Source organism: Galeopterus variegatus, unplaced genomic scaffold (assembly GCF_000696425.1).
Source record: "Galeopterus variegatus unplaced genomic scaffold, G_variegatus-3.0.2 Scaffold7142, whole genome shotgun sequence".
Lineage (NCBI taxonomy): Eukaryota > Metazoa > Chordata > Mammalia > Dermoptera > Cynocephalidae > Galeopterus > Galeopterus variegatus.
In genome coordinates, this window is record NW_007733253.1 from 29,631 (window position 1) to 55,996 (window position 26,366).

The 26,366-nt window shown below is 36.5% G+C and overlaps 1 protein-coding gene across 1 annotated transcript in view; it reads left to right on the plus strand.

Moving 5' to 3' along the window:
- The window catches only part of RB1CC1 (RB1-inducible coiled-coil 1), a 73,115-nt gene that overhangs the window by 22,309 nt on the left and 24,440 nt on the right, over positions 1-26,366 (plus strand). The window contains exons 7-14 of the mRNA XM_008591664.1: positions 7,102-7,286; positions 7,799-7,985; positions 8,069-8,150; positions 8,437-8,498; positions 9,822-9,925; positions 10,281-10,407; positions 10,498-12,383; positions 25,279-25,444. Coding sequence (XP_008589886.1) covers positions 7,102-7,286; positions 7,799-7,985; positions 8,069-8,150; positions 8,437-8,498; positions 9,822-9,925; positions 10,281-10,407; positions 10,498-12,383; positions 25,279-25,444 — 2,799 coding nt within the window. The remainder of the gene's footprint in view (positions 1-7,101; positions 7,287-7,798; positions 7,986-8,068; positions 8,151-8,436; positions 8,499-9,821; positions 9,926-10,280; positions 10,408-10,497; positions 12,384-25,278; positions 25,445-26,366) is intronic.

A 26,366-nucleotide genomic window follows, 5' to 3' on the forward strand; every position in this document is an offset into this window, starting at 1 on the left:
ATGGACCCACGCAGGAGCGAGGAGCCAGAACAGCTGAAAAAGGGGAGCTATTCAGAGGCAGGTGAGTCAACACAAGGGACCAGTGCAGGGCCCGTCCCATAGGAAGTGTTTGGAGCACGGGCAGTGGGGGAGACAGGCCCACTGGGGGAGCACTGACACATAGCAAGGGCAGCTGATCCGCCCCCCAGTCAGCACAGGACCACTCAGAGGAGACTGGTTCAGAATGCAGAATTGCATGGGGTACAGTTTGGTGAAAAAACTCAGGCCCAGATCAAGAGTTTCTACACAACCCAGATCCACAGGGTCTCTGGAGAGCCGGAAGTACCTATAAGGTCACCCATTAAACCCTGAGCTGCACAAACAGCATTCCCTAGGGAAACAGCAGCAAAGAAGCAATTTAGCTCAACCACACAGCTCAAGTACTGGTTCCCACAGGAAGTTCTCCCATTTTAGAAGTAAGCAAAGGACAACAAATCAGTTCCAGCCCAGGCACACCACCAGTGCCTTGGGGCCTGCCTGGGAACCAGAGGCTTGGAGCTAGGGCCCAGACCCCACTCCCACATCTAGGCACACTGTGCCAGTGCCTTGGTGCCCACCCGGGGACCTGAGGCATGGAAAAGAGGACCGGACACCTCTCCCACAGCCAGGCACACCATGCCAGCAGGTCAGGGCCTGCCCAGTGACCCGAGGCATGGATCTGGGGACCAGACCCCTATCCCACAACCAGGCACACCGTGTCAGCGCTTTGGGGCCCATCCAGGGACCCAAGTCATGGAGACGGGGACCAGACCCCCTCCCACAACCAGGCACACTGCCAGCACGAAGGAGCATGCCAAAAACATCACCTCCATGTGGGTGGCCCACCACAGCCACCACAATAACCATGGCTGCTGTGAAAGAGGCTAGACACCACAACCACCACACAGTTGGTCCGCTAGCCACTGGAGTGCATTGACACAAGGAGAGTCACCAGCAGAGATAAAGAAGAGGATGTCTCTCTCCACAAAGCCCATTTCAGAGTCATGGAAGAAGCATCTGCTCTATGATAATATTGGGGGACCTGATCACACTTCTCAGCATTGGACAGATCACCTAAGCAAGAAATCAACAGAGTAACCATTATTCTTTCAGAAGGAGAGAAGAAATCTAGGGCATTAGGTTGGGGAAAGTGGGGGATGGGGAGAGATTGGACAAGGGGCATAAAGAATAATTACAATTTGTAGCAATATGTGTGCTAGTAATATTGATCTCAATGTTGAACCCCCAAGATATGTATAATCAATTCTGATTCAATAAATAAAGTAAAAAAAACAATAAGTGATGGAATGGCAGAGAGTGGTAAGCCTATACATTTCCCCCTAAACCAGTGCCGTTCTTTATTTCACGACTGCTTGGCCTCCATTGTGACAAGTACACTGGCAAAACAGCCTGTAGCCAAACAGTTAAATTTCATAATTGGATTCTAACACGTGCCCTTCTGGTTTAACTTTGCCAGTATTTCCCCTCTAAATGTGCTCTTTTGTTAAAACATATGAATAATCATATCCCCGAGATTAGTTTTTTCCTTTTATTTAGTGAAACATGCATCTTGATGTAGTCAAGGCTGCTATAAATTAGAATGTCTTTTATTATTTCCTTTTAGTGACAAATTCAGTTTTGTCATTTGAAAATCTTTTTAAGTCATTTTGACTTCTGGAGGATATTTTCACTAGGCATAGAATTCTGGGTTGTTGGCTCTTTATTGTTAGCATTTTTTTGCCTTTTTTTGTTTGTTAGCAGTTTTACTATGATGACAAGGTGTGGCTTTCTTTATATATATCCCGCATTGGGCTTGTAGTGCTTCTTGAATCTGTGGCATAATGACTTGTATCATTTGGGAAAATTGTCAGTTTCTCTTCAAATCTTGGTTTTTGCATCACTTGCTTTCCTTGTCCTTCAGTGATTCCATTCATACGTGTGTTAGTTTTCACCACATCCCTTCCATTTACACTTGTTGTCTGTGTTTTTCATCCCCTTATCTCTCTGTACTTCATTCTAGATATTTACTTTTAACCTATCTAACAGTTCTAACTAATTCTCTTTTCAGTGGTAACTGGTTGTAGTTAACCATTTATTGATTTCTTATTTTTGTTGTTTGTTTTTCAGCTCTACAATTTCAATTTGGTCCTTTTGTTTATATAGTCTCAGATTCTCTACCAAAATATTCACTCTTGTTTATCATCTCTTTGATCACAGTAAGCACATAGTAGTTTAAAAGTTTATATCTGTTAATTCCATTATATGTTCCTGTGGGTCTGTTTATGTTTTCTTTTGTTTCTTTCAGTTTTCGTTTTCGTGGTCTTGCTTTTTCTTGTACCTGATTACTTTTGATGAGAAAAACCAAAGAAACATTATGAGGCCTAGGATAATATTTTCTTCTACAGAGAATTTGTTTTCTTCATGTGTTGGGGGCAATTACAATCTTAAATCACTTTAATCTAGTTTCAGAAATTTAGATACCTGATTACTTTTGATGAGAAAAACCAAAGAAACATTATGAGGCCTAGGATAATATTTTCTTCTACAGAGAATTTGTTTGCTTCATGTGTTGGGGGCAATTACAATCTTAAATCACTTTAATCTAGTTTCAGAAATTTAGATAATTGACAGTTAGTGTTTCAGTCCTTGTGATGGCCAGCCTAATTTTGGTTTACTCTTATTCATTCGTGGGGTATAACTTTTAGGGATCAGAATTCAAAGGGTGTTCTAGTGTCCTTTCCCTTGGCTGGCTCTGATCTCCAGTTTTTTATTTCCTAGCTCCATAGCAAAATCACAACTGCTGGCTACTTATTCTTAGCTTTGGTCTCTTCTTCAGGAATCAGAGGAAGTCCCCAGGGCAAAGCATTCCTAGTCACTTAACTTACCTCTTTGGGTTACCTTCTCCTGGATCCCAGCCTCTTAACTATGCCTGGTTCCTTCACTGCTTTCATAGATCTCCCATACCTAAGGTCACAGAGAGCTTGGTCAATATTACCATTATATTCATAGACTATCAGTACTAGAGACAGAACTCTGCATTCCTGATCTTTTGCTGCTTCTTCAGTGTCATTCTTTTTTAACCTTCCGTAGAATGAATCAAAAAATTTATTTAACCATGCTTCTTTTGATGGTCATTTAGGGTGTTTCAGTTTTTCCTTATTACAAGTATTATATGAATATCCCAGTACATTTATCTTTACATGCCTGTTCTAATATTTCTTTAGGTAAAAACTTCTATAATGGAATTGCTGGGCTGAGGTGTTTAATGTATTTTATATGTTAATTAAAAATATTATAATGCCTTCCATAAAGGCAAAATCAGTCAACATGTCCAATAAATAATGAGTGGAGTAATTTCCCTATTATCAAAGTTTGTCATGGATTTTCTCTGAATTGTCATTTGCTAAATTTTCTTTATCTCAGTGTTTTTGTAAGAATGTATCAAATATAGTCTGAATAATCTTTTGTCTATTGTAAATAATACAAATATTATTGTTTGTTATGATTTAAACAGATTTTAATACAGAAATTTAAATTTTTGATTTTATTAAATTTATTCCTATCTTTATTGTTTTTTAAAAAAACATTGCTCATATTTCTTCTACTTTATATCACTTGAAATCTTCTATGGTTAATTAGGCAAATACATTTGAATGGTTTTATATTTGAGGGTAATATAAAATAAATCTATTGCTGATGTTATTTTCAAAGCCACATTGGATTTAGCAAATGGAGTTTTGTCATAGAAGAATAAGTCATACTTTTCTGGGAATATGGTTGGTATGATGAGTAGGGCGATAGTATTTTCTTTCTCAAAATAATGGAAGAATCCATTTTTTTAATATTTAAGTGTTTTGGGTTTTTTTTGTTTTTTGTTGTTGCTTTCTAAGTCTGACCAATTGACCTTCCTGAACTCAAACTGAAATAAAATTCAATGAGCATTCCTTATATTCCCATGAAAAATACAAAGTTAATTTTATTGTCTTGTGACCATAGAGCTCCTCGTTTGAATAACTTCTTTTCCCCTGATGTTTGCAGTGTTTTGGTAATATTTTAAACTATGGTAGTTCATGGAATTTAACTTTTGGGACACCTTATCACAACAGGAGGCAGCATTCTCTTACTTTTTAAAAATATCTTTTCTCTGATTTTTTGAGGGGTGGTGGGGAGGAGCTGGCTGACTGATATAGGGCTTTCTTGATTTTGCTACTTGAGTAGTATAGTTCTTTTAGACATTCAAAGACAATTAAATATTTATTTAATTATTTAAGTTCTTCAGTGAATATTTTCTGCTATTCTCCAGTACTCGTGTTGAGTCTGTTTAGAAGTCTAAATTTCCTAGTTACATATTGGGAGCTGAATTGTAAGATAGATAGAAACCCAGGCCCTCCGGTAGACAGGTTTCAACTGGGCATGTCTGAGTGAATTTTAATGTGGGAGGAATTAGATTTAATAAGGTTATTTTCAATGAGGTCCTGAGAGAAAAGGGAACCTGTTGAATTTAGGTGGTACAATGGTCAGTGAAACAACTTTTAGTCCAGCATCATCATGTGTTTGGCTGCCAAAGGATGTACAGAGTGGAGGTTTTAACTGAAACATGAACTTCCTCAAGGAAGCTTTTCTGATCTTGAGGTCTTGATTAGATCAGGTTTATTTTCTCTTAGCATGCTGTACTTATCTTGTATCACTATTGTAATTAAACTATTACATGCTTTTAATACAATCTCTTTGAATGTAAACCCCAAGAAGGCTGGTCTCTAGTATATTTTCTGTTAGTAGGTACACAAATGCCTGACACATGGTAGGTACACATCAATACTTATAGAATGAGAATTTGGGTTCATGTTTCTTTGAATTTGAGAAATGTTAAAATTCTCTTCAGTCTGCTAGTGTAGAATTTTTCACATCTTATTCACAGATGTCTCATCTGTTACTTTTATTGTTGCTAGTAGTATTTTTCCATTGCAGATGTTATCTTTGCTTAACAGCACTTTTTTTCTGAATGTGGTTGGTGTAAGTAGATCAGCCAGCCCCGTAATTTTGTTTTGTGTTTTGGTGGTTGGCTGGTAAAGGGAACTGAACCCTTGACCTTGGTGTTACCAAGGCTGTGCTGTGACTGTGCGACTGAGCTAACTGGCCAGCCCACCACTCCCAATTAAAGAAAAAGGAACTAGAAGTCATGGAAAGGAGTTTATTGCCTGAGTATCTCATAAGAAAATTTCATTAAAGGATTAATTTTTTTAAACCGCAACATTTATGAGAACTTTTGTAGACCCTTCTACCTGGTCTTGGTAGATAATGCTCCCTCACCAATCCTGTGAAGCTGTGTAACACTATAGCCCTGAATATTCATTTTCTAGCCATCCTTATCCTTGAGGATTATCAGCAAAATAAATCATAGGGAATCTTCTTCCTAAACCAAAGTTGGCAGAATGCATCTGGAGGGGTGTTGTGAGTACTGTAGTGCTATCATGTAGCTATCAAACGTTATTTACATATAGAAATGTTTTTTTTGTTTGTTTGTTTGTTTTTTAAAAAGATGACCGGTAAGGGGATCTTAACCCTTGACTTGGTGTTGTCAGCACCACGCCCAGCCAGTGAGCGAACCGGCCATCCCTATATGGGATCTGAACCCGGGGCCTTGGTGTTATCAGCACCGCACTCTCCCGAGTGAGCCACCGGGCCGGCCCCTACATATAGAAATGTTAATGCTAAAGTAGTGCGAGATGATTTACCAGAGTTTTAGCTATTAATTAATTAATTAATTAATTAAAATTATGCGAAGGATGGTTTAACAAATATGGAATTTAATTTTGAAAAATAGATGTGTGTTTTTTTCTTTGGCAGTACTTACAAGTTTGTGCTTTTGCTGTCAAAAAAATCCTTTAACTAATGGTCTATAATCTAGATTTGGGACTGATTGTATAATTTTCTTGGATGCATTAAAAAGTAATTAAAAACCTATTAACACTCTACCAATTACCAAATTACAGAAAAATATAGCTCAGTTGACCAATAGAGTACATTGAAAGGAAAAAGAAACCAAAATTTCTGTTGAAATTGTCTTGCTTTCAGATTTTAAACCATTTTGATTTTAATACACATCATTTAAATTTAAATAGCATCATATGTATTAGGAAAACATGAACAGAAAGGAAAGAGAACTACCATAAAGTAGGAGGACACACTTGTTTTTTGTGGGTCACATGGTTGAGTTCCTAGAAGGATAATTATTTATTTACAATAGCAATAGAGGAGTAGTCAGGAGGATGTGCAAAATCTAACTTGTATAGCATATTAAGTATTTAGTGTATAGAGTAGGACTAGAACCTCATATTAGCAGTAAAATACATAGTAATAACCTAATTAGGTTGTCTTTGGACTTTATTTAAGAAGAACTAAAAGCACTTGAGAGAGATGAAAGAAGACTACATTTTAAATATGGCAGATCTGTCCAAATAAATGTGTAGTCTAAATACAATCCCTACCTGACAAAATGAAAGAAAATTGGAAAAAATTTTCCCTACCAAATAATAAAGCACACTGTAAAATTATAGAATTCAGTCATTGTGTTGAGCACAGATCAATGGAACTAAGTATAGTACAGAAATAACTGGAGAGGGCAGTGACTTTTCAATATATATTTCAAGGGCGATTGATTATTTTTTATTTGAAGAAATGTATAATATACTATTCCATAATGTTGGCTAGGTTAAGTCAGTCATTGTTTTTCAGTGACCATGTTTTATTTATTCTCTGACTGATGTGTATTGTAGTAGGAGACTAGAAGCATCGATTCTACTTCTAATTCAGCTATTAAGTGTGTCTTTGGATAAGTCACTTTATCTTCCCAGCCGTTGTTTTTTCCTACTTCAAAAACTGAAAGAGTTAGATGAACATAGGTTTCTTAAAAATTCTGTCTTGTGCCATGAATGCATCTATTACATTTAGAAAAATAGGGGATTTTAAAATTTTGTTTGAAAGTAGAACAATTTGTACTTAACATAAAGATTTTTCCTCTTAACTGACTTTTCATGTCTTTCATGAAACAATTAATGTCCTTTAAAATATTTTTTCTCAAAGGGATTTTTAGCTAATCAGATGAGAGCTGAAAACTTGAAGGATGCGTCTGTATTACCTGATTTGTGCTTGAGTCATGCAAATCAGTTGATGATTATGTTGCAAAATCATAGAAAATTGTTGGATATTAAACAGAAGTGTACCACTGCCAAACAAGAGCTAGCTAATAATCTACATGTCAGACTGAAGTGGTGTTGCTTTGTAATGCTTCATGCTGATCAAGATGGAGAGAAATTGCAAGCTTTGCTCTGCCTTGTTATAGAGCTGTTAGAAAGAGTGAAAATTGTTGAAGCTCTTAGTACAGTTCCTCAGATGTATTGCTTAGCTGTTGTTGAGGTTGTAAGGAGAAAAATGTTCTCCTAAATCTAATTTCGGATGTTTAGAGTTGGTGTTTATGTTTATTTCTCCCAAGTGATGGGATAATTTTTCCTTACTACTGTATTGAAATACTTGATTAACTTTGGGCTTAGACTGTCTTAATGTTTGTATGTTTCTAATTTCGGATGTTTAGAGTTGGTGTTTATGTTTATTTCTCCCAAGTGATGGGATAATTTTTTCTTACTACTGTATTGAAATACTTGATTAACTTTGGGCTTAGACTGTCTTAATGTTTGTATGTCTTGATTTCCTTAGCTTAATTAATAAGGAATTACTTTCAATAAACTTGTGAATGTTGAAAATAATGGATTTCATTCTATAGGTGGTGTTGCTTTGTAATGCTTCATGCTGATCAAGATGGAGAGAAATTGCAAGCTTTGCTCCGCCTCGTTATAGAGCTCTTAGAAAGAGTCAAAATTGTTGAAGCTCTTAGTACAGTTCCTCAGATGTACTGCTTAGCTGTTGTTGAGGTTGTAAGGAGAAAAATGTTCATAAAACACTACAGGGAGGTATGCAAGTTGAAATCTATTTTAATTGTACACAAACATTAATGAATTGGTGTATGTTACTAACATAAGTTTTCCTCTTCTAGTGGGCTGGTGCTTTAGTCAAAGATGGAAAACAATTATATGAAGCAGAAAAGTCAAAAAGGGAATCCTTTGGGAAATTATTTAGTAAGTATTCTTCATTAATAACTTTATTTACTTTTTAAAAGAAAAATACTTTTTAAAATTTTATAGACATGAGTTATCTACAGCATTATACTGCATGTATTTGTGCTATTAATTACCAGTGAAATCTAGAGAAACGTTCCTTTTAAAGTTTGTAGTGTCTAATCCATTGTTTAATTTTAAATGTGAAGCATTGTCAAATTTTAATTAATTTTTTCATAAACCACAGATAATTTTTTTGCCTTAAATAAAGTTCTAAAATAACCATTTTGTTAATTTCTTTATACAGGGAAATCTTTTTTAAGAAATCGTCTGTTTAGGGGACTGGACTCCTGGCCCCCTTCCTTTTGTGTATGTATTTATTTTCTAACCATGACTGAATTCAGTATGTTTTAAAACCTCTTATCCCCCCAGGTGTAGAGACAATTATCAGAAGCTTACAGAAATTGGTTTTTTTGTTTGTTTGTTTTAATCAACATAAAAATATTTTTGGCCTTAAAAGCCAGGTGGCATGAAGCTTTAAGATATATTCATAATTTTTGATCCAAAGTCTTCATAACATGGGAGGATACCTCTCATACTACAATGTTAGGATTGGTAGGAATAGATTTTCTGGTTCTTTTTTTTTTTTTTTGTCTTTGGTCCTCCGCTTTTTCTATCCCCTCTTCTTTCTCCACCCTTTCTTCTCCTCCTCTTCTCTGCTTTCCCACCTTCTTTCCTCCCTTCTTTATCCCCTCCCAACCCTTTATGTTTTGGCAGATCAGAAAAGGGTGATTCTTCAGTAAGTCTTCACTGGAATTAAACTGTGAAAAATTAGTTTGGCCATTAATTTTATTATATAAAAAGAAACATTTCTGTAGTCAGAGAAGTTTGGGAAATGTTGGTTTTTTTTTCCCCATCAGCGGTACTGCTTAGCTGTTAGGCATGTTTCTGTACTGCAGGATTTCTTAGGGTTTTAAATGTATATATTATTTTAATATCTAAGAATGGATGATGTGATAGGAAGGGATTCCCACATGTATTTATCCCAGAATGCTTTTTTATGAAGAGCATCTTGACATCTCTATATCTGCTTGAAGTAATGATTCAGACCATTGAAGTTATTTTAAAAGGTGCAGTTCTTGGCAGTGTTCTCAGGGAAAGAAATGGTAGGGCTTACCAGGTATATTTTTTAAAAGAAGCTGAAATTGCCCAAGAGTTTGTATTTTGGAAAACGTAATGGAAAGGTCAAGGGAAGGGTAAGGAAAGAAGGATTACATACCAAAAAAAAATTTTTTTATACAGCGTTAGAGTAAGGTATGAAGATAGTTTTAGAGGTCTTCATGACCATGCTATAGGTCAAGGAAAAATTTCGGAACAGCATATTTACTAGGTAAACAAATGCTTTCATTTAATGTTGATGAGAATACTAGAATTTTCATTATATGATGCTAAAAACTGAGAAAGAGAGGAACATCATCAGTTGATCACCAATACTTTCTGTCCCAGTCTACTAAAGGGTCAGAAAAACAGACCACCATGTCTTCACTGAATAGTATTGCATTTTTATTTTATTATTTTCTTTCTTAAGGGTGCTTAGATCATTTGAAGTACTATTGTTTGTTGGATTGAATTTGAGTGTAGTAAGAAACCATATGTAAATTTGTCTTTTATATATATATACTTTTTGTACAGACTCAGAAGCCTCGAAAGTTTGACTGTGAGCTTCCAGATATTTCATTAAAAGATTTACAGTTTTTGCAATCATTTTGTCCTTCAGAAGTTCAGCCATTCCTCAGGTAAGGGATGCCAGGATAGAGTAATGTTTTATGATGTATTCGCTCCTATGACTGTGTTAAGAAATTTCTGGGGAATATTAAAATGATCAGAAAACAAAAATATATTAGAAGGAAGTTTATGCCTTACTTGCAATTTTTTTTTTCCTAGTAGGTACTCTGACTTTACATACTGCTGGGGAGATCTTTAACATCACTTTGCTGATTACAATTCAGACTACGTAATATATTCCTGGTATTAATTAAAAAGGGATGATAATGTTCTAGTTACATATTTTACATATTGGGCTATTTGGCTGCAGTTATTCATCTTTTCATTAAGAAATGAGAAATCTAATTTGATTTCATTCTGTTTCAGGGTTCCTTTACTTTGTGACTTCGAACCTCTACACCAGCATGTACTCGCTTTACATAATTTGGTAAAAGCAGCACAAAGTTTGGATGAAATGTCGCAGACCATTACAGATCTACTGAGTGAACAAAAGGCAAATTAAGTTCTTTCATATAGTTTTCTTCATTAGTGTAAAATGTTTGTGTTGGCTGCAGTTCTTTAAGCCTATCTCTCTGTTTTCCAGGCATCCCCACAGTCTGCTTCTTCACCAAGGGCAGAAAGTGCAACAGGAATTACAACTACTACCTCACCAAGAATTCCTCCTCCACTCACCATTCAGGATCCCGTATGTCCTGCAGTATGTCCCTTAGAAGAATTATCTCCAGATAGCATTGATGCACATACATTTGATTTTGAAACTATCCCCCATCCAAACATAGAACAAACTATTCACCAAGTTTCTTTAGACTTGGATTCATTAGCAGAAAGTCCTGAATCAGATTTTATGTCTGCTGTGAATGAGTTTGTTATAGAAGAAAATTTATCATCTCCTAATCCTATAAGTGATCCACAAAGTCCAGAAATGATGGTGGAATCACTTTACTCATCAGTTATCAATGCAATAGACAGTAGACGCATGCAGGATACAAATATATGTGGTAAAGAGGATTTTGGAGATCATGCTTCTTTGAATGTCCAGTTGGAAAAATGTAGAGTTGTTGCCCAAGACTCTCACTTCAGCATACAAACCATCAAGGAAGACCTTTGCCACTTCAGGACATTTGTACAAAAAGAAAAGTGTGACTTCTCAAATTCTTTAAAATGTACAGCAGTAGAAATAAGAAACATTATTGAAAAAGTAAAATGTTCTCTGGAAATAACACTAAAAGAAAAGCATCAAAAAGAACTACAGTGTCTAAGAAATGAATATGAAAGTAAACTTGGTGCACTGATAAAGGAGAGTGAAGAAAATGAAAACAAAATTAAAAAATTGAAAGGGGACTTAGTATGCCTTGAGGAGGTTTTACAAAATAAAGATAATGAATTTGCTTTGGTTAAACATGAGAAAGAAGCTGTCATCTGTCTGCAGAATGAAAAGGATCAGAAGTTGTTAGAGATGGAAAATATAATGCACACTCAAAATTGTGAAATTAAAGAATTGAAGCAGTCACGGGAGTTGGTATTAAAAGACTTAAAAAAACTCCATGTTGAAAATGATGAGAAGATGGAGTTATTGAGGGCAGAACTTCAGTGCTTAGAGCAAAGTCATCTAAAGGAATTAGAGGACATGCTGCACGTCAGGCATAACCAGGAGTTTGAGAAAGTTATGACAGATCACGAAGTTTCTTTGGAGAAATTAAAAAAGGAAAATCAACAAAGAATTGATCAGATACAGGAATCTCATGCCACAATTATCAATGAAAAAGAACAACAGCTACAGGAATTAAAACTCAAGATTTCTGATTTGTCAGACATGAGATGCAAGTTAGAGGTTGAACTTGCCTTGAAGGAAGCAGAAACTGATGAAATAAAAATTTTGCTAGAAGAAAGCAGAGCCCAGCATAAGGAGACTTTGACATCTCTCATTGAACAGGAGACAGAAAATTTGAGAATAGAAATAAGTAAACTAAACCAAAAGATTCAGGATAACAATGAAAACTATCAAGTGGGTTTGGCAGAGCTAAGAATTTTAATGACAATTGAAAAGGATCAGTGCATTTCAGAGTTAATTAGTAGGCATGAAGAAGAATCTAACATGCTGAAAGCTGAGTTAAACAAAGTGACATCTTTACATTACCAAGCATTTGAAATAGAAAAAAACCTAAAAGAGCAAGTAGTTGAACTGCAGAGTAAATTGGAATCAGAATTAAGTGCTCTTGAGAAACAAAAAGATGAAAAAATCACTCAACAAGAAGAGAAATATGAAGCTATTATCCAGAACCTTGAGAAAGACAAAGAGAAATTGGTCATGAGCCTGGAACAAGACAGAAAACAGTTAATTCAGAAGCTTAATTGTGAAAAGGGTGAAGCTATTCAGACTGCCCTGAAAGAATTTAAACTGGAGAGAGAAGTTGTTGAGAAAGAATTATTAGAAAAAGTTAAACATCTTGAGAATCAAATAGCAAAAAGGTAAGAATTAAGTCTGTTGTTATAAAATTAAAACATTCAAATGTTCTGTGTGTAAACATAGTACATTGATTTACTCATTTACCTTAGGTAAATGTAGCAATTGGGATATTTTCATGAAACAAAAACTTTTAATTTCTAAGTAGTGTATATTGCAAACATTATAAAAATAACATACTATAAACCCATTAATGCCTTTCAAAAATGATTCAGTATTCTGGATTTTCAGAGAAATGCTTTTTTGAAAATTTGAAATGTTTTGAAGAACTTTTATCTAATTCATAAATTCATTATTTGCAGTTTTTTCTAAATTCTTCAGTTGAAAATTGCTTATTTTTGTTCTCTTTAAATTTAGTATGTATGTATTAACGACTCTAAAAGTTTCCTCTGAGCAAAGTTTCCTCTTTGGTATGTTAAGCAAAGGCTGTGTCATAGATTGCGAATATGTAGAGTGTTCACATTGTTATTTTCTTAATATTACAATTTCAGTTATTTCCTCTGTAGTTTGAAAGATAATGTTTTTAAATTCCAGGTTTGATACTGTGGTCGGGGGTTGATTTTTGTTGTTGTTTTTGCATTTTTGTTATTGTTACTGTCTGATGTTACTGCCTTTTGAAAGAACCACAGAAGATGGTTTTTAGTATTTCTACTTTGTAAAAATTTATGCAGGGGTTTTATGGCCCAATAAACAGTTTCTAGATCACAATCAATATATTGATTAGTTCTATTATTAATTCTCCAAGTGGATATATTTATACGTATATATAGTATTATGTAAACTATATATGCCTATCATATATATATTTTAAACCTCTCTTTCTTGCCTTATCACTTTCGTGCAGTCAGTTGTGATTGACTGACTGTTATGTTATACTCATATATTGGTGTACAGTTAAACCTCCCCTTCTGGTTTGAAAATAGAAGCTCTTTATGTATTCTGGGGGGATTAGAGGGTTTAACAGAGGAATTAGGGCTTGCATGAATGTTTACAGAGCTGGGGGACTGAAGGTCAACATAGTCACTGCTAAAGGCTGAACAGTAAGGTGGTAAAAACATTATATTCAGGAAATATTGCAGTAGGGAAAAAGGGACCTCAGTATAGAACTGGGCTCAGGTCCAAATACAGCATGAACAAGTTGGGATTTATAGCCAAGGAGAAGTGAGGGGGTAGGTCAGTGGATGGAAAATTGCTAAGAGGAAGCATCAGAGAGAAGGAGTATGCTGGCTAAACTGACCTTACTGGATTCTTGCTGAAGGCAGGCCAGGGTGATAAAATACCAAGGGTGAAGGATGAGGAATTTGATCAGATACCAAGGGTTATCGGATATTGAGAGTGGCAGGTTCTCTCTAAACTGACTGAGCAAGATTCTTGCTGCAAGTGGGTAATGCAGGCCTGACAAGAACAACCAGGGTCGAAGCCTAGAGGGCCTAGAGGAGCCTGACTAAAGTTTAGTCAGAGGGAGTCTTTGTGTCAAGTTGTAAGTGAAATATCAGGAAAACAGATGCTGAAGCACTCACCAAAGCTGATGGCTGTCCATGGTTCCCTGGGAAGCTGCTGCAACATTCAAGAATCTCTTCAAAAAACCAATGGTCTGGCTCAATATGCAGCACAAAATGGGTAGTTGTCAGTTACTTGCCAGGAAGCGACCATGAAACTGTGTCTGGCTACAACCGCCTCCGGAGAATAAGCCTGAGCTGCTTTTCTACTTTCCAAATCTTGCAAGTGTTCTTTTATTGGCAAACTTGAAGCTGCACGGGAGATTCTGGAAAATGCAGAATCTCTACACTGTGGTGTGTATGAAACCATACAGAAGGGCTAGGGCAGTGCCAGCGGCACACCAGACAGTCCAGCACTATATACCCCCTTTATACTCAATACTCAGACATCTCCTCTTGCCCGTAATGAACTTTCAAATAAAGACACTTAACAATGTCAAGTTTCTGTCTGACGTGGTGTGCCTTATTTCCCTCATACCAGCTCACAGATTCTCACCTGCTCTTCAGTAGGAATACTCAAATTCATGTCACTCTAGCCCTCCTTTCTGCTGTGTCATAATTTATCCTTGATGTTCTATAATTTAAGTAGTGAAATACAGGGTTAGCTACCATTATCACACCTTATTTTCTATATTAGAGTAGTGGGAGAAGGGGATAAAGATAAAAAAAATTGTTAATATGTACAGGCTTAACTACTAGAGTCTTTATTTCTGTAACCAGCCTCATAACTCTAATAGGTATTTATAGCTTCCTTCTATTATCCACTCTTTTTTTTTTTTAACCTTAGCCAGTGCCTCAGCTGATCTTAGTTCTTTATGTGATATGCATGACTCAAATCTTTGTTTCTAAAGAAACTGCCATTAGTGAAATTTCCTGTAATACAGTTGCTGTAGTCTTTAATCAACTTTTTACATCATTGGACATGGCAATTCCAAGAGACAACCCCAGAAAATCCCTCTAGGTTCCAGTAATATTTCTCAGTCCTCATTGTATAGGAGCAACCTGTTTCTAATTGATAATGAAGTTCAGTCATATTAATCCATACAGCAGCCTCCTTCTTTGCCTGTTGACACAGTAGCATGAAGAGCCCTAACTGGCCAAGTGGTAGTGTAAGTTTCCAGTTCAGTGGGACCCTGGTTGTGTCTCCTGGTAAAGGAATTCTTTCGGGGGGAACTAAATCACCTCTCTAAGTCAGTATGGGCCAAAATTGTAGGGACAGGAAGCAAAATTTTTGCTTATAGGTCATTGGGGTAATAGAGTAGTTATTTCTGTTTTCAGCTGAACCACATATATTTACTGTGGTAGAATTAGTATCACATAGTGGTCTCTGGTTCTACTACATTTAGCCATTACCCTAGCTATATGAAATGTCACCCATCTGATACTGTAACTGAGTGTTCAAAAGATTTGTTCACAATTCTGTCAAGAAAACTGCTTTAGGAATTGGCATATGTGGTATGTGCTACATATCTTTCATTGTAAATGAATCCCATTGTACAGAAGCAATTCTAGTGGAATAACATAGCAGTGGATAAGGTATTTTGTAAGTTCATGAATATTGGTTTTGGCAGAAGTATTGTGGGCATGGAAGGTAAATTGGTATGGAGGCTGACTGCTCTTGTGAAGACAGATTGCTGTTCCTTTCATGATGGACGTGGTCCAGTGTAATCTGCCTGCCACCAAGGGGCTGGCTAGTCTCTAGGGAGCCGGCAGCACAGGGTGGAGGTGTGGCCTCAATGCTAGTTACTTGATGTGTGGACATCCATGTTGCTGAGCCCATGCATAACTTCACTTCCTGTCTCAGTGGAAAAAGGACATTTTCATGAGTGTTGAACAAGGACTGGTGAGATTGGAGAAAGAAGTTAATTGATACCCACTGAATCATTTAATTTGCCCATGTGATTATTAAAAGGTTCCTTGCAGTGGAACTTAATATCCTCAGTGGACTTAAATATTCTCATATTTTGTGCCCATTTTAATACATTCATACATATTCCTTTTCCACAAATCTCTTAGCACCAAATTTCAATCTGGGTCCTCCCAGGTCCTTCGCTATCCAGCCAAGCCTTTTAGCCAGTCTCCATGAATCATTGTTGACCTGTATCCCTGGCTATTTCTCCTTCTAGGTAACTTCAAGCACTGCTTGACATACTGCCACTGGGAAGATTTCCCTTTGCTATTGTTCTTCAGGGCTGCCCCTCAGCAGGGCTGTAATGCTTCAGCTGTGCTTTTGAAGAATGTCAGCATATTGTGCAGAATCATCAGGATACCAGGCCTGCCGATTTTTTTTCCTCATAGTAAATGCTGTAGTTACTATGAGGAAAGAGGGCAATGTAACAAGAACCTGAAGTCTTTGTACCTTTCTTGTGTCTTCAGGACTTGATTGTGCTAGATCTTGTATATGCCACATCTACCTGATGAAGGAGTGCATGCTGTGCATACCCAACATCGTGGCTTGGTGGCTTGGACAATATCTACTATATGTTGGGCAGCCCAGGTCTCATGGTAACTTGGGAGCCCATGGTCAATGTTTCATTCTCTACAAGGACCCAGCAGCAAGCCACAAACTATTTTGCAAAAGGAAGATCTGCTCTAAAGTCCTAAGGGTCTTAATTGTGATTCTCCTATAGGACTTGCCAAAGGCTCCATACAGCATGTATTTCTTCTACAGATTGTTCAAGCATCAGCTGGAAATATGCCCTAAGTGTTAGAGCAGCCTCTGCTCTGGGCCCTACACAGACAGGCAACCTTGTAAGTTTTGTGGTAAATGGCTTAGAGCAGCATACCCCAATGTGGTATATGTTGCTTCCAAAATTCAGAGAGGCTCACCTAGAGCAGCTTGTCCCTTCACCTTAGAGGGAACATCTCACATGCTTCAGACCACTGGACACTTAGACATTTCACTGTGCTGTCCAGCCCCTGAAGTTTTGTGGGCTTTATTGCCCAGTCTCTGACATGCATGTGTCTTATTCAGGTAGCTGCTACTTCCTGTTTATTAAGTCTGAGCAGCATGTTGCCATTAATGTATTGGATCAGTGTGATGTCTTGAGGAATAGCAAGAAAACCAACATTCCTGCGTACTAGATTTTTTTTTTTTCCTAAAGAATTATTTTGTTTTAGGAAAAAAGAATACTTAAGTCACTTTAATTTCAGTCATTTTCCAATGAAATTGTTCGTGTGAATTGTGTTTTGTCCTTGTCTACACTGTTAAGAGAAGAACTGTCCTACAAAGCCAGCCTCCAATATTTGAGGATAGATTTTTTTTTTAATTCCTGCCAACTCAATTTTAACATAAGACTGGACAGTTGATATAATCCTGAGATATATTGCTGTCTTTCTGTGTAGGTAAAAGCAAAGTGCTTCTTGTTGTCAATACCAGGGGTTGACAAACTGTGAGATTCTATGGGAGTCTGTCCACTGCTTATTTTTGTAAACACAGCTTTATTGGAATACAGCCATGCTATTAATTTATCTATTGCCTGTGGCTGCTTTTGGCGAAGTTTAGTAGTTGTGACAGAGACCATCTGGCTAATATGTTTACTATCTGTCCCTTTACAACAAAAGTTTGTCAACCCCTGGTCTATACCAATAGAAATGGGGGCAGGGGGAGTCACCCAAGTCAGTGGCTACATGTCAGGGAGTTCGGGTCTTGTTGATATGAGTCAGCAAAGAGGTCATACTTGAAACAACAGTTAAATTGGAGTCACCACCTTAAATATATGATAATTCATTGCAAGTCTCCATATTTCTTCTGGACAGGTCACGTTTATGTTGAATAATAATGTGGTAGTAATCTCCTCTTGGTGGACCACAGTGGCATTAGGGTCTCCTCAGATTCAGCTTTCAGCAGTTCCCCAAAAGTCTGGAAAATGGCCAGGGATCTCTTTGGCAGTGTACTTGATTACTGGCTCAGGTCTTGGAATTTTGCAAGAGGTATGATTTTCTTGATTTAAGTTAGATCTCTGAACCAGATTTCAAGTTTTTTGTTTTGTTTTTACAGATTTAATAAGCCATTAATCGACCCATTCTATTCAAGCTGAGGGACCATCACTGCCAAAGTTTTCTCTGGGCCAAAACTGATTGCTCCTCTGGCTCTGCCAGCTATAGTGAAGCCACATCATGTCCCTGGTGCTCCAGAATTCTTTCATTCTCTTTAAATTAATTGAATTTTAATGGTCTCATCTCCCTCTTCTATCCCGGTCCTGTGGAGTACCACCACAAAGCTTTTTAAGTTTGCATTTCTCAAAGCCTTGGTGAAGGGAGAATTCTCTGGTCACACTGAGGGTATGCATAGTAAATTCTTTCCAGTATACCTACCTTTAGTTGCCTTCCTGTAGACCAGGGGTCAGTAAACTTTTTTTTTTTTTAAAGGTGACCGGTGAGGGGATCTTAACCCCTGACTTGGTGTTGTCAGCACCACGCTCTCCCAAGTGAGCTAAACAGCCATCCCTATATGGGGATCTGAACCCGTGGCCTTGGTGTTATCAGCACCACACTCTCCCAAGGGGGGGGGGGGCTGGCCCAAACTTTTTTTTTTTTAAAGGGGACCGGGGAGGGGATCTTAACCCCTGACTTGGTGGTGTCAGCACCACGCTCTCCCAAGTGAGCTAAACAGCCATCCCTATATGGGGATCTGAACCCGTGGCCTTGGTGTTATCAGCACCACACTCTCCCAAGTGAGCCATGGGCTGGCCCAAACTTTTTTTTTTTAAAAAGCAAGGTAGTAATTTAGGATTTGCAGGTCACGTGCAGTCTCAGTCCCATATTCTCTTTATGTGTGTCAGTGTGTGTTACTGTCCTTTAAATATGTAAAAATCTAACTTTGGTCTCAGTACCATTTTGCACTCAATAAATTGAGGACTCCAAACTGATTTTGTTTATATGGATTATATCTGTCAATATTTTCTGTTCTAAAAATTAAGACAAAGTTTAGAAATATTTAGTCTTTTAAAAATAGCCCCATTACATGTTAGCATAGTAAGTAAGATCTTTTTTAATGAAAACTATTTCCTAAAATGAAAATTATGAGAAGGGTGGTATTGTTTTATATATTTGCAAATCTCTTTGATGTTTGTCTTAATGGGTTCTCATCTCTCTTTCCACATTCACTGCTGCAATATGTTTTGATTGAAGTATATGAAAAAAATCCAGCCTAATACTGATATGTAATTGGAAAAAGGAATATTTAAATAGCTTTTCACGTAATTGTGGATACTCATCTTTGTTACTAAATGAAAATTCAACAAGTGATAAAAACAGTAGTTTCATTGTGAAATATGACACTATCTCAGTGGATTTTCTCATAATCTTTACATTAACATCCATGGATCTCTCTCTCTTGCACTCTGAATGAATCTGTTACCCATGCATGATTTTGTAGTATCATGAGTTGGTCTTTGGAGAACACACTGGTTCACTGAGTTATGCAGGTCTTCCAAATGTTGACTTTTTTTTAAAAAAAAATGGCTAGTTCAGCACACTGCTAAGACAGTTGTGCAAGTACTTTTCCATGAGTCAGAGATTATACTTTGATAAGTGGCAGAAGTGCTTTATAAGTACTTCCCATTTCATAACACATATATTAAAATGATGTATGTATTAAGAGATGTCTTAGTGTGGTTATGAAAATAGTTTTGATCACACTCATCCCCACAGACAGGTTACCCACAGACTTCTGTGGATCACATTTTGAGAATCAGTGGTGTAGAGAGAGGTTAGCAAACTTACTGTAAAGGTCCATGTAGTAAATATTTTAGGCCTTGTGGCCCAGATGGTCTCTTTCCAAACTACTTAACTATTTTAACAAGAGAATGGCTAGACAGTATACATGAATGGGTATGGCTATGTTTCAAAAAAACTTTAATTACAAAAACAGGTAGCTGGCAGGATTTGCCTACTCTTGGTCTGGAGTATGTCATCTTGCCATCTCGTTTTCATTTCATGTTGTCCATTAAGTCCAGGTTTCAGGCAATCAACTTAGCCAACATTGAATTTGGAATCTGTGGTCATTTCATCTGTATAAATAATTTTGGTCTGACTCAGCATTAAGTTTGTCCTTCCTGTTATAACTCCCATTGGATTCCTCTATTTCCCATGTTTCCACCAAAATAAAAATCTTTCAATTGCTTTGCAATTCCTTCTTGGTTAGATTTTTAACTCTCCTGGCATCTGGGGATTTGAAAACAGCAATCGGTCTGGGAGTAACTAAATGGTGTGATAGGTTGTTGAAAAGAATCAGCTTGTTGAGAAGAGACTACCTCATGTGAAGTGATACTAATCTCTGCAGACACGGGAGAGGAGGCTGTTGCTTCTTGCAGGGGAGGTTTGGTGTGATTTGGAGGGACAGATTGGACATGTCCCAAAGCATTGCCTTCTTTAGTCACTTGTTCTCAGACAAGTATAGGTATCAGTGTTCTGCCATGGCATGCCCTGGTCTACCAGTGTCATATTTTGTACTGGCAGTGAGGTCATTTCTCCCTTCAGATCTGATCAGACCAGAGAATTCCAGATTAACATGTTTTGTGTTTTTTTTTTTTCATATTATCTTTTATTTATTTATTTATTTTGTATCTGTCTAGACGGAGCTTAGAAAACAGAACCACCTGTAAATATTTCAGAATTAAAGGGTTTACTATTATATTTAGAACTTACATGAATGGTGGGAGAACTGGGGGAGAATAGGGAGGAGGGGGTCATTGCTAAAGGCTTGAAAATCTGTAGGTGGAAAGTTACCCAAAGCAACAAAGTTGGTAGTTTATCAGGAAGTGCTATGGTTCTTTGAAGACTCCCACCAAAATTGCCTACTGAAACACCAAAGCAGGTAATTTATTAGAAACCTCTTAGGAATCTCACATTGCCCACATGTCTGGACACAACCACCACTGGAGAACGCTAGACTCTTTCCTTTTCTTCAGCATTCCAGATCTTGTATGGATGTCTCTGATTGGCAAACTCAAATGGGAAGGGGATTCTGGACAGTGTTATTTCTTGGCTTCTCTGTCATGCAGAGGAAACCTTTGATGAGGAGTAATGCTTATGTGAGGACATGATCCAGCACATCTCCCTCCATTCTGCTGCTTGGTTCACTGTACACGTGCCAGAAGCAACGTTGGGAGGCCTGCTGCTAGGGAGAAACATTTGCAAGACGTAAATAAGGGTATTACTTATATCTGTAATGTCAAAGAGCTCCCATGAGTCAATAAGAAAAGCACACAATTAGAAAAATGAGCAGAGAATATGAACAGACAGATCAAAAAATAAATACAAATGGCTAGTATGTGTAAATTCAGTCTACTTGGGATTAAGGAAATGAATTTTAATTTTGTAATTTTAATCTCAAAAGAAGAAGTTTTCAAAAGTACAGTAAATAATGATTATTTACTAGGCCCAAATTTAGTCTCATCAATGTTAAGGTACTGTTCAAGCATCAAGACAGTCTCATTTATATCCAATGCAAATTTTCTAGTTGCTAGAAATATTTGGACGTAATAGAACCTTTTTTTAAATTTTAACATTTATTTGTATATATTTGTGAGAGTATAGTATGTTGTTTCAATATATACATTTACTGTAAACTGATTCACTTAGGATAGATACAATAGAACCTTTTGCTAGAACTAATTTATGGTAACAGGAACGATCAAACTGTAGAGATGCTTTCTTTCAATTTCTATGTAATGGTATTAAAGTTCCCAACTGGTAACAAATTTATTTGCTTTGTTGAGTTTTCATTTCCAGGCCTCTTTAAGGTATTCATGTATGCAAAGACAGGATTATGTAGGTTTCTTTTGGGGAGGGGGCCGGGGCAACCTTTATTGGTAAGTTTCTTAGGTTTCTGTGGTAGTTTTGATAGATCAAATACAGTAGTTACCCCTTATCTGTCTGCAGTTTTGTTTTCTGAGATTTCAGTTAACCTGTGGTCAACTATGGTTTGAAAGTATTAAATGATGCAACTTGAGTTATTGTTAGAAAAAAATTAGAAAATATTAAATAGAAAATTTCAGAAATAAACAGTTCATAAATTCTAATTTGTGTGTTGTTCTGGGTTGTGTGATGAAATCTTACTGTCCTGCTCAGAAAGTGAATCATCTGTTTTTCCAGTGTCTCCATGCTGCAGACGCTCCTAGCCTGTTAGTCACTTAGTAGCCCTCTCGGTTATCATATTGACTGTCATGGTAGGTATCACAGTGCTTGGGGTCAAGTCACTCTTATTTGGCCTCATAATGGACTCAAAGTACAGAAGTAGTTAAGCTGGTGATTTGGATGTGCCAAAGAGAAGCCATAAAGTGCTGCCTTTATGGGCTGGCCCATGGGTCACTTGGGAGAGTATGGTGCTGGTAACACCAAGGCCACAGGTTCGGATCCCTATATAGGAATGGCCGGTTAGCTCACTTGGGTGAGCATGGTGCTGACAACACCTAGTCAAGGGTTAAGATCCCCTTACCGGTCATCTTTTAGAAAAAAAAAAAAAAAAAGTGCTGCCTTTAAGTGAAAAGGTGAAAGTTCTCAATAAAGACAAAAATTGTATGTTGTGGTTACTAACATTTACGGTAAGAATAAATTTACCTGTGAAATTATGAAGAAGGAAGAAGAAATCGTGCTAGTTTTGCTGTCATATCTCAAACTGCAAAAGTTACAGCCAAAGGGGAAAACATAGTATACATAGGTTCAGTGGTATTTGAGGTTTCAGGTATCCACTGGGGGTCTTGGAAGGTATTCCCCTGCAGATAAGGGAGGACTACTGTATTTTTGTAACAAAATTGTTATATACTGTAACTTTTTCTTCATGCCCTCCCTCCGCCTCACACGCTCCTTTCTCCCCAAAGAAAGCTAGGCAGTGATGATAACTAAACAAAACCTACTTTAGCTGTTACTGTTTCATTGCTAGGGTTAATTCTCCATGATATTCGAGGTATTTCAGGTCCTAGGGAAATGTAAAATAAAACAGAATTATGTAGCCAATAGACACTTGGAACATTTTCTAACGAAAACTTAAAAATATATGGCATAGTATGTACTTTTGGCCAGATTAATACAACCACAAGAAACCCCTGTCTCCAGCACAGGGTAACTATTGATTGTCCTTTATGATATAAACTTTCCTTTCTTTGCTTTTCCTGTCAAAACTCTTCTCCTTATGAGTCAGTCTATAATTACCCTGTGCTGACTATCCAGTGTGCTCATTCTGGGTTTGGGTGTTAACAGAGAGACAATGGTGGCCATGTGTACTTGTGCACCTGTAACTACCTGCATCATCTCAGCACAGCATTGATGCTGAAATAGATGCAGTAGGCAATCCAAAGATGCAAGACACCTAGAAATTATAAGTACTACCCAACTGTGCATGCCCCCCCAATACACATAATTAGAACCATGCTATTTTTTAGTCTCTCTAATAGGATTCTTAGCATCTTTTATCAGGCTGAAGTCTTCTCTTCTTTAGCCTTGTTTACTCTACTCCAATTGCTTACCTGTATTTTCACAATAAAGTCTTTTATTGGATTTTTGGGGGAAAGGGGGCAGCTGGCTGGTACAGGCATCTGAACTCTTGACCTTGGTATGATCAGCACCAAGTTTTTTAAAAACTGGAATCATACTATATCATTCTCTAAACCAACCCTTTCAATGACTTATAATAAAATTCAAAACCTTTACTGTTCATGATCTGTTTTCCTCCCACTTCTCCAACCTCTTTCCATACTATGCTCTGCCTCGATTACCTGCCCGGAACCTGGCCTTGTCTTTTACTTGTAACAGTTCCGGTTTACCCTAAAACTGTAGGGATAATTCTTCAAGTAAGACATTAGCCAAATGGAATTATTTGTAAGCCTTGCCTATACTATTTTTGTTTTAAGCACATTATTGTTAGTAGTCTGGGTCCCTTGTATGCTAGTTTCTCAGTAACACTTCAATTTGTGCAGCCTCTCGTTTTTCCAACCTTACTATAGTTTTTTACTTGCTTATGTATCACCTTCTTCTTCCCCACAGGAGCTTTGAAAATAAATCCTTCACTTTGTCCTTTTAAGTAATTGTCTTATGCAGTAGGGGATTTCTATTTCAGACTTTCTGGAAACTAAGCAAGCAATCTCAGACTTGGATAGAGGTATTATGTCTCAAACTATGTATTCTGTGTTCGGCCATTATAAAGCTCTCCCTTAAGAGGAAAGTTTGTCTGAATAGCACATTTATTTGAATTATTCGATTTTATCAGTAAATTTGGAAGTACAATAATCACAACAATTTTGTTATGATTATCAATTGCTACAGTATTAATAGTGTATTTCTATCATGTAATTAGATTAGGAAACTATAGGGACTACATAGAACAAATATTTTAAATACATACCCACATTGATTCAATGTCAAATGTACCCTGATTTCAAAAACATTAAAATATTATTTGAAATCAAGTAAATGCACCTTTAAGCCCATTAGTTGTCTTGATAACCAAAGTAGTTTGAGAACTTTTAATAACACAGCAGCGTCTTTCTTAGCATATTTTAACACTTTTGATGGGATTAGTTATCTACTTATTGGATAAACTTTTTTTAATGCAAAGATTTGTTAGGTTGAAAGTAGGTAAGATTAATAATTGGAGAGTATACTAGAAGTTGAAATAATCATTAACCCATGTTTGTTCTTCTCTCTTTACCTTGTGTGTTTTAGCATATTTTAACACTTTTGATGGGATTAGTTATCTACTTATTGGATAAACTTTTTTTAATGCAAAGATTTGTTAGGATGAAAGTAGGTAAGATTAATAATTAGAGAGTATACTAGAAGTTGAAATAATCATTAACCCATGTTTGTTCTTCTCTCTTTACCTTGTCCTCTTCTCATCTCTGGCACATTGTCAGCAACCCTGAAGAGATTAGCAAGTTTTGAGGAAAATGAATATGAGTTTAGGAACATGTGGATTTGCTTCGTGTGAACATTTAAGTTTACATTTAGCTTTGTGTTATTTATTCACTAGCTAGCTAAATGAACCAAAATCTATTTTATGGAAATTAAAACCTTTCAACATATGTAATCTTCAGGTATGTTTCCTTTTTACTCAGTTATCAAGTAAATTGCAATGATAGAAATAGAAAAACTGAAATTTGAAGCTGGCCTCTTGAGGTATATTGAGTTTTATAAATGCTGGGAGAAGCAGATTAGCTTGAATTTATTCAATATAGTCATTCAACCTTGTTAGTGTCAGAGAGCATATAATCCGTATTAAACTTTTAGGTTTTACTTGTTTCTCTTTTTAGATATAAAGAGAGAAGGTTCACACAAAAATATCTTTCACACCATATTATTAGGTTTAAGGAGGATAAATTGCCTAAATATTATATTTGGTATATTTATGATTGCATCTGTAATTTTTAAAAAATTTTTAATACTATATGTAATTTTTAAGTCCTGTCATTGAATCTACCAGAGAAGATTCTTCAAGCTTAGTTGCTGAACTTCAAGAAAAGCTTCAAGAAGAAAAAGCTAAGTTTCTAGAACAACTGGAAGAGCAAGAAAAAAGAAAGAATGAAGAAATGCAAAATGTTCGGACATCTTTGATTGCTGAACAACAGGTATGTACCTCTGTCCCATTTCATTCATTTAAAATTTAAAGAAGGTAGACGTAAATTAACAAATATGAGTATAATTTTTTGTGCATAGCTGAAGGTTTCTTATATCTCAGATGTGGTTTTCCTTACATTGGCCCTGTTAATATTTATTAAATATCTTACTTCGTGATAAAAGCATGTATTTTTATTTTTTTCAATTTGAAATAGTAATTATGTCACATGACAATCTCAGGTGCTTCAAGACGAAATAGAATTAGATTAAAGATGAGGAAATGTGAATTTGGTTTCTGGTTTCATCACTATCTGTGTGGTCTCAGGTAGATCATTAAACCTCTTTAGAACTAAGATTAGTTTTCTATAAAATGATGGTGTTTATACTACCACATAAATGATTTTTAAATTTTTTTCTAAGCTCTAGAATTTCATTATCCTAAATTACATGCTGATCAATGCAGAATTTTCATTTTCTTTCTATAATTCTTATCCATTATGATAGGCTGGTGGTATATTAGAATGGAATATTGTTGAACTTTACTAATTCACTTATTCATTATTGTTGGCCAGTCATAAGAGGTAGTGCTTGTAAGGTAAGTGGAGGCTGATCACCAAGGACCAGGATGCCTTCTTAGGGAGTTTTACTTCACCTAAAGCACTAGACAACTATTAAAGAGAAAATAAAGGAATGACATAATTGGATCAACAGTTAGTGAAGATCGCCCACTGGAACATGGAGGACTGCAGGGCAAGTAGTTATTGGAGCCATTGGGTGGTTTCTGCTGTCTTTCAGGCCAGTGATAATATTGACATTTATTTTTTTATCCTTAGAGGTAAGTTTCTGAAACTGCACGTTACAATTGATATAAACATTTCATATTATGTGGTACCTTTTTTTATCCTAAAATGTTATGATTAATTAGTATCTTTT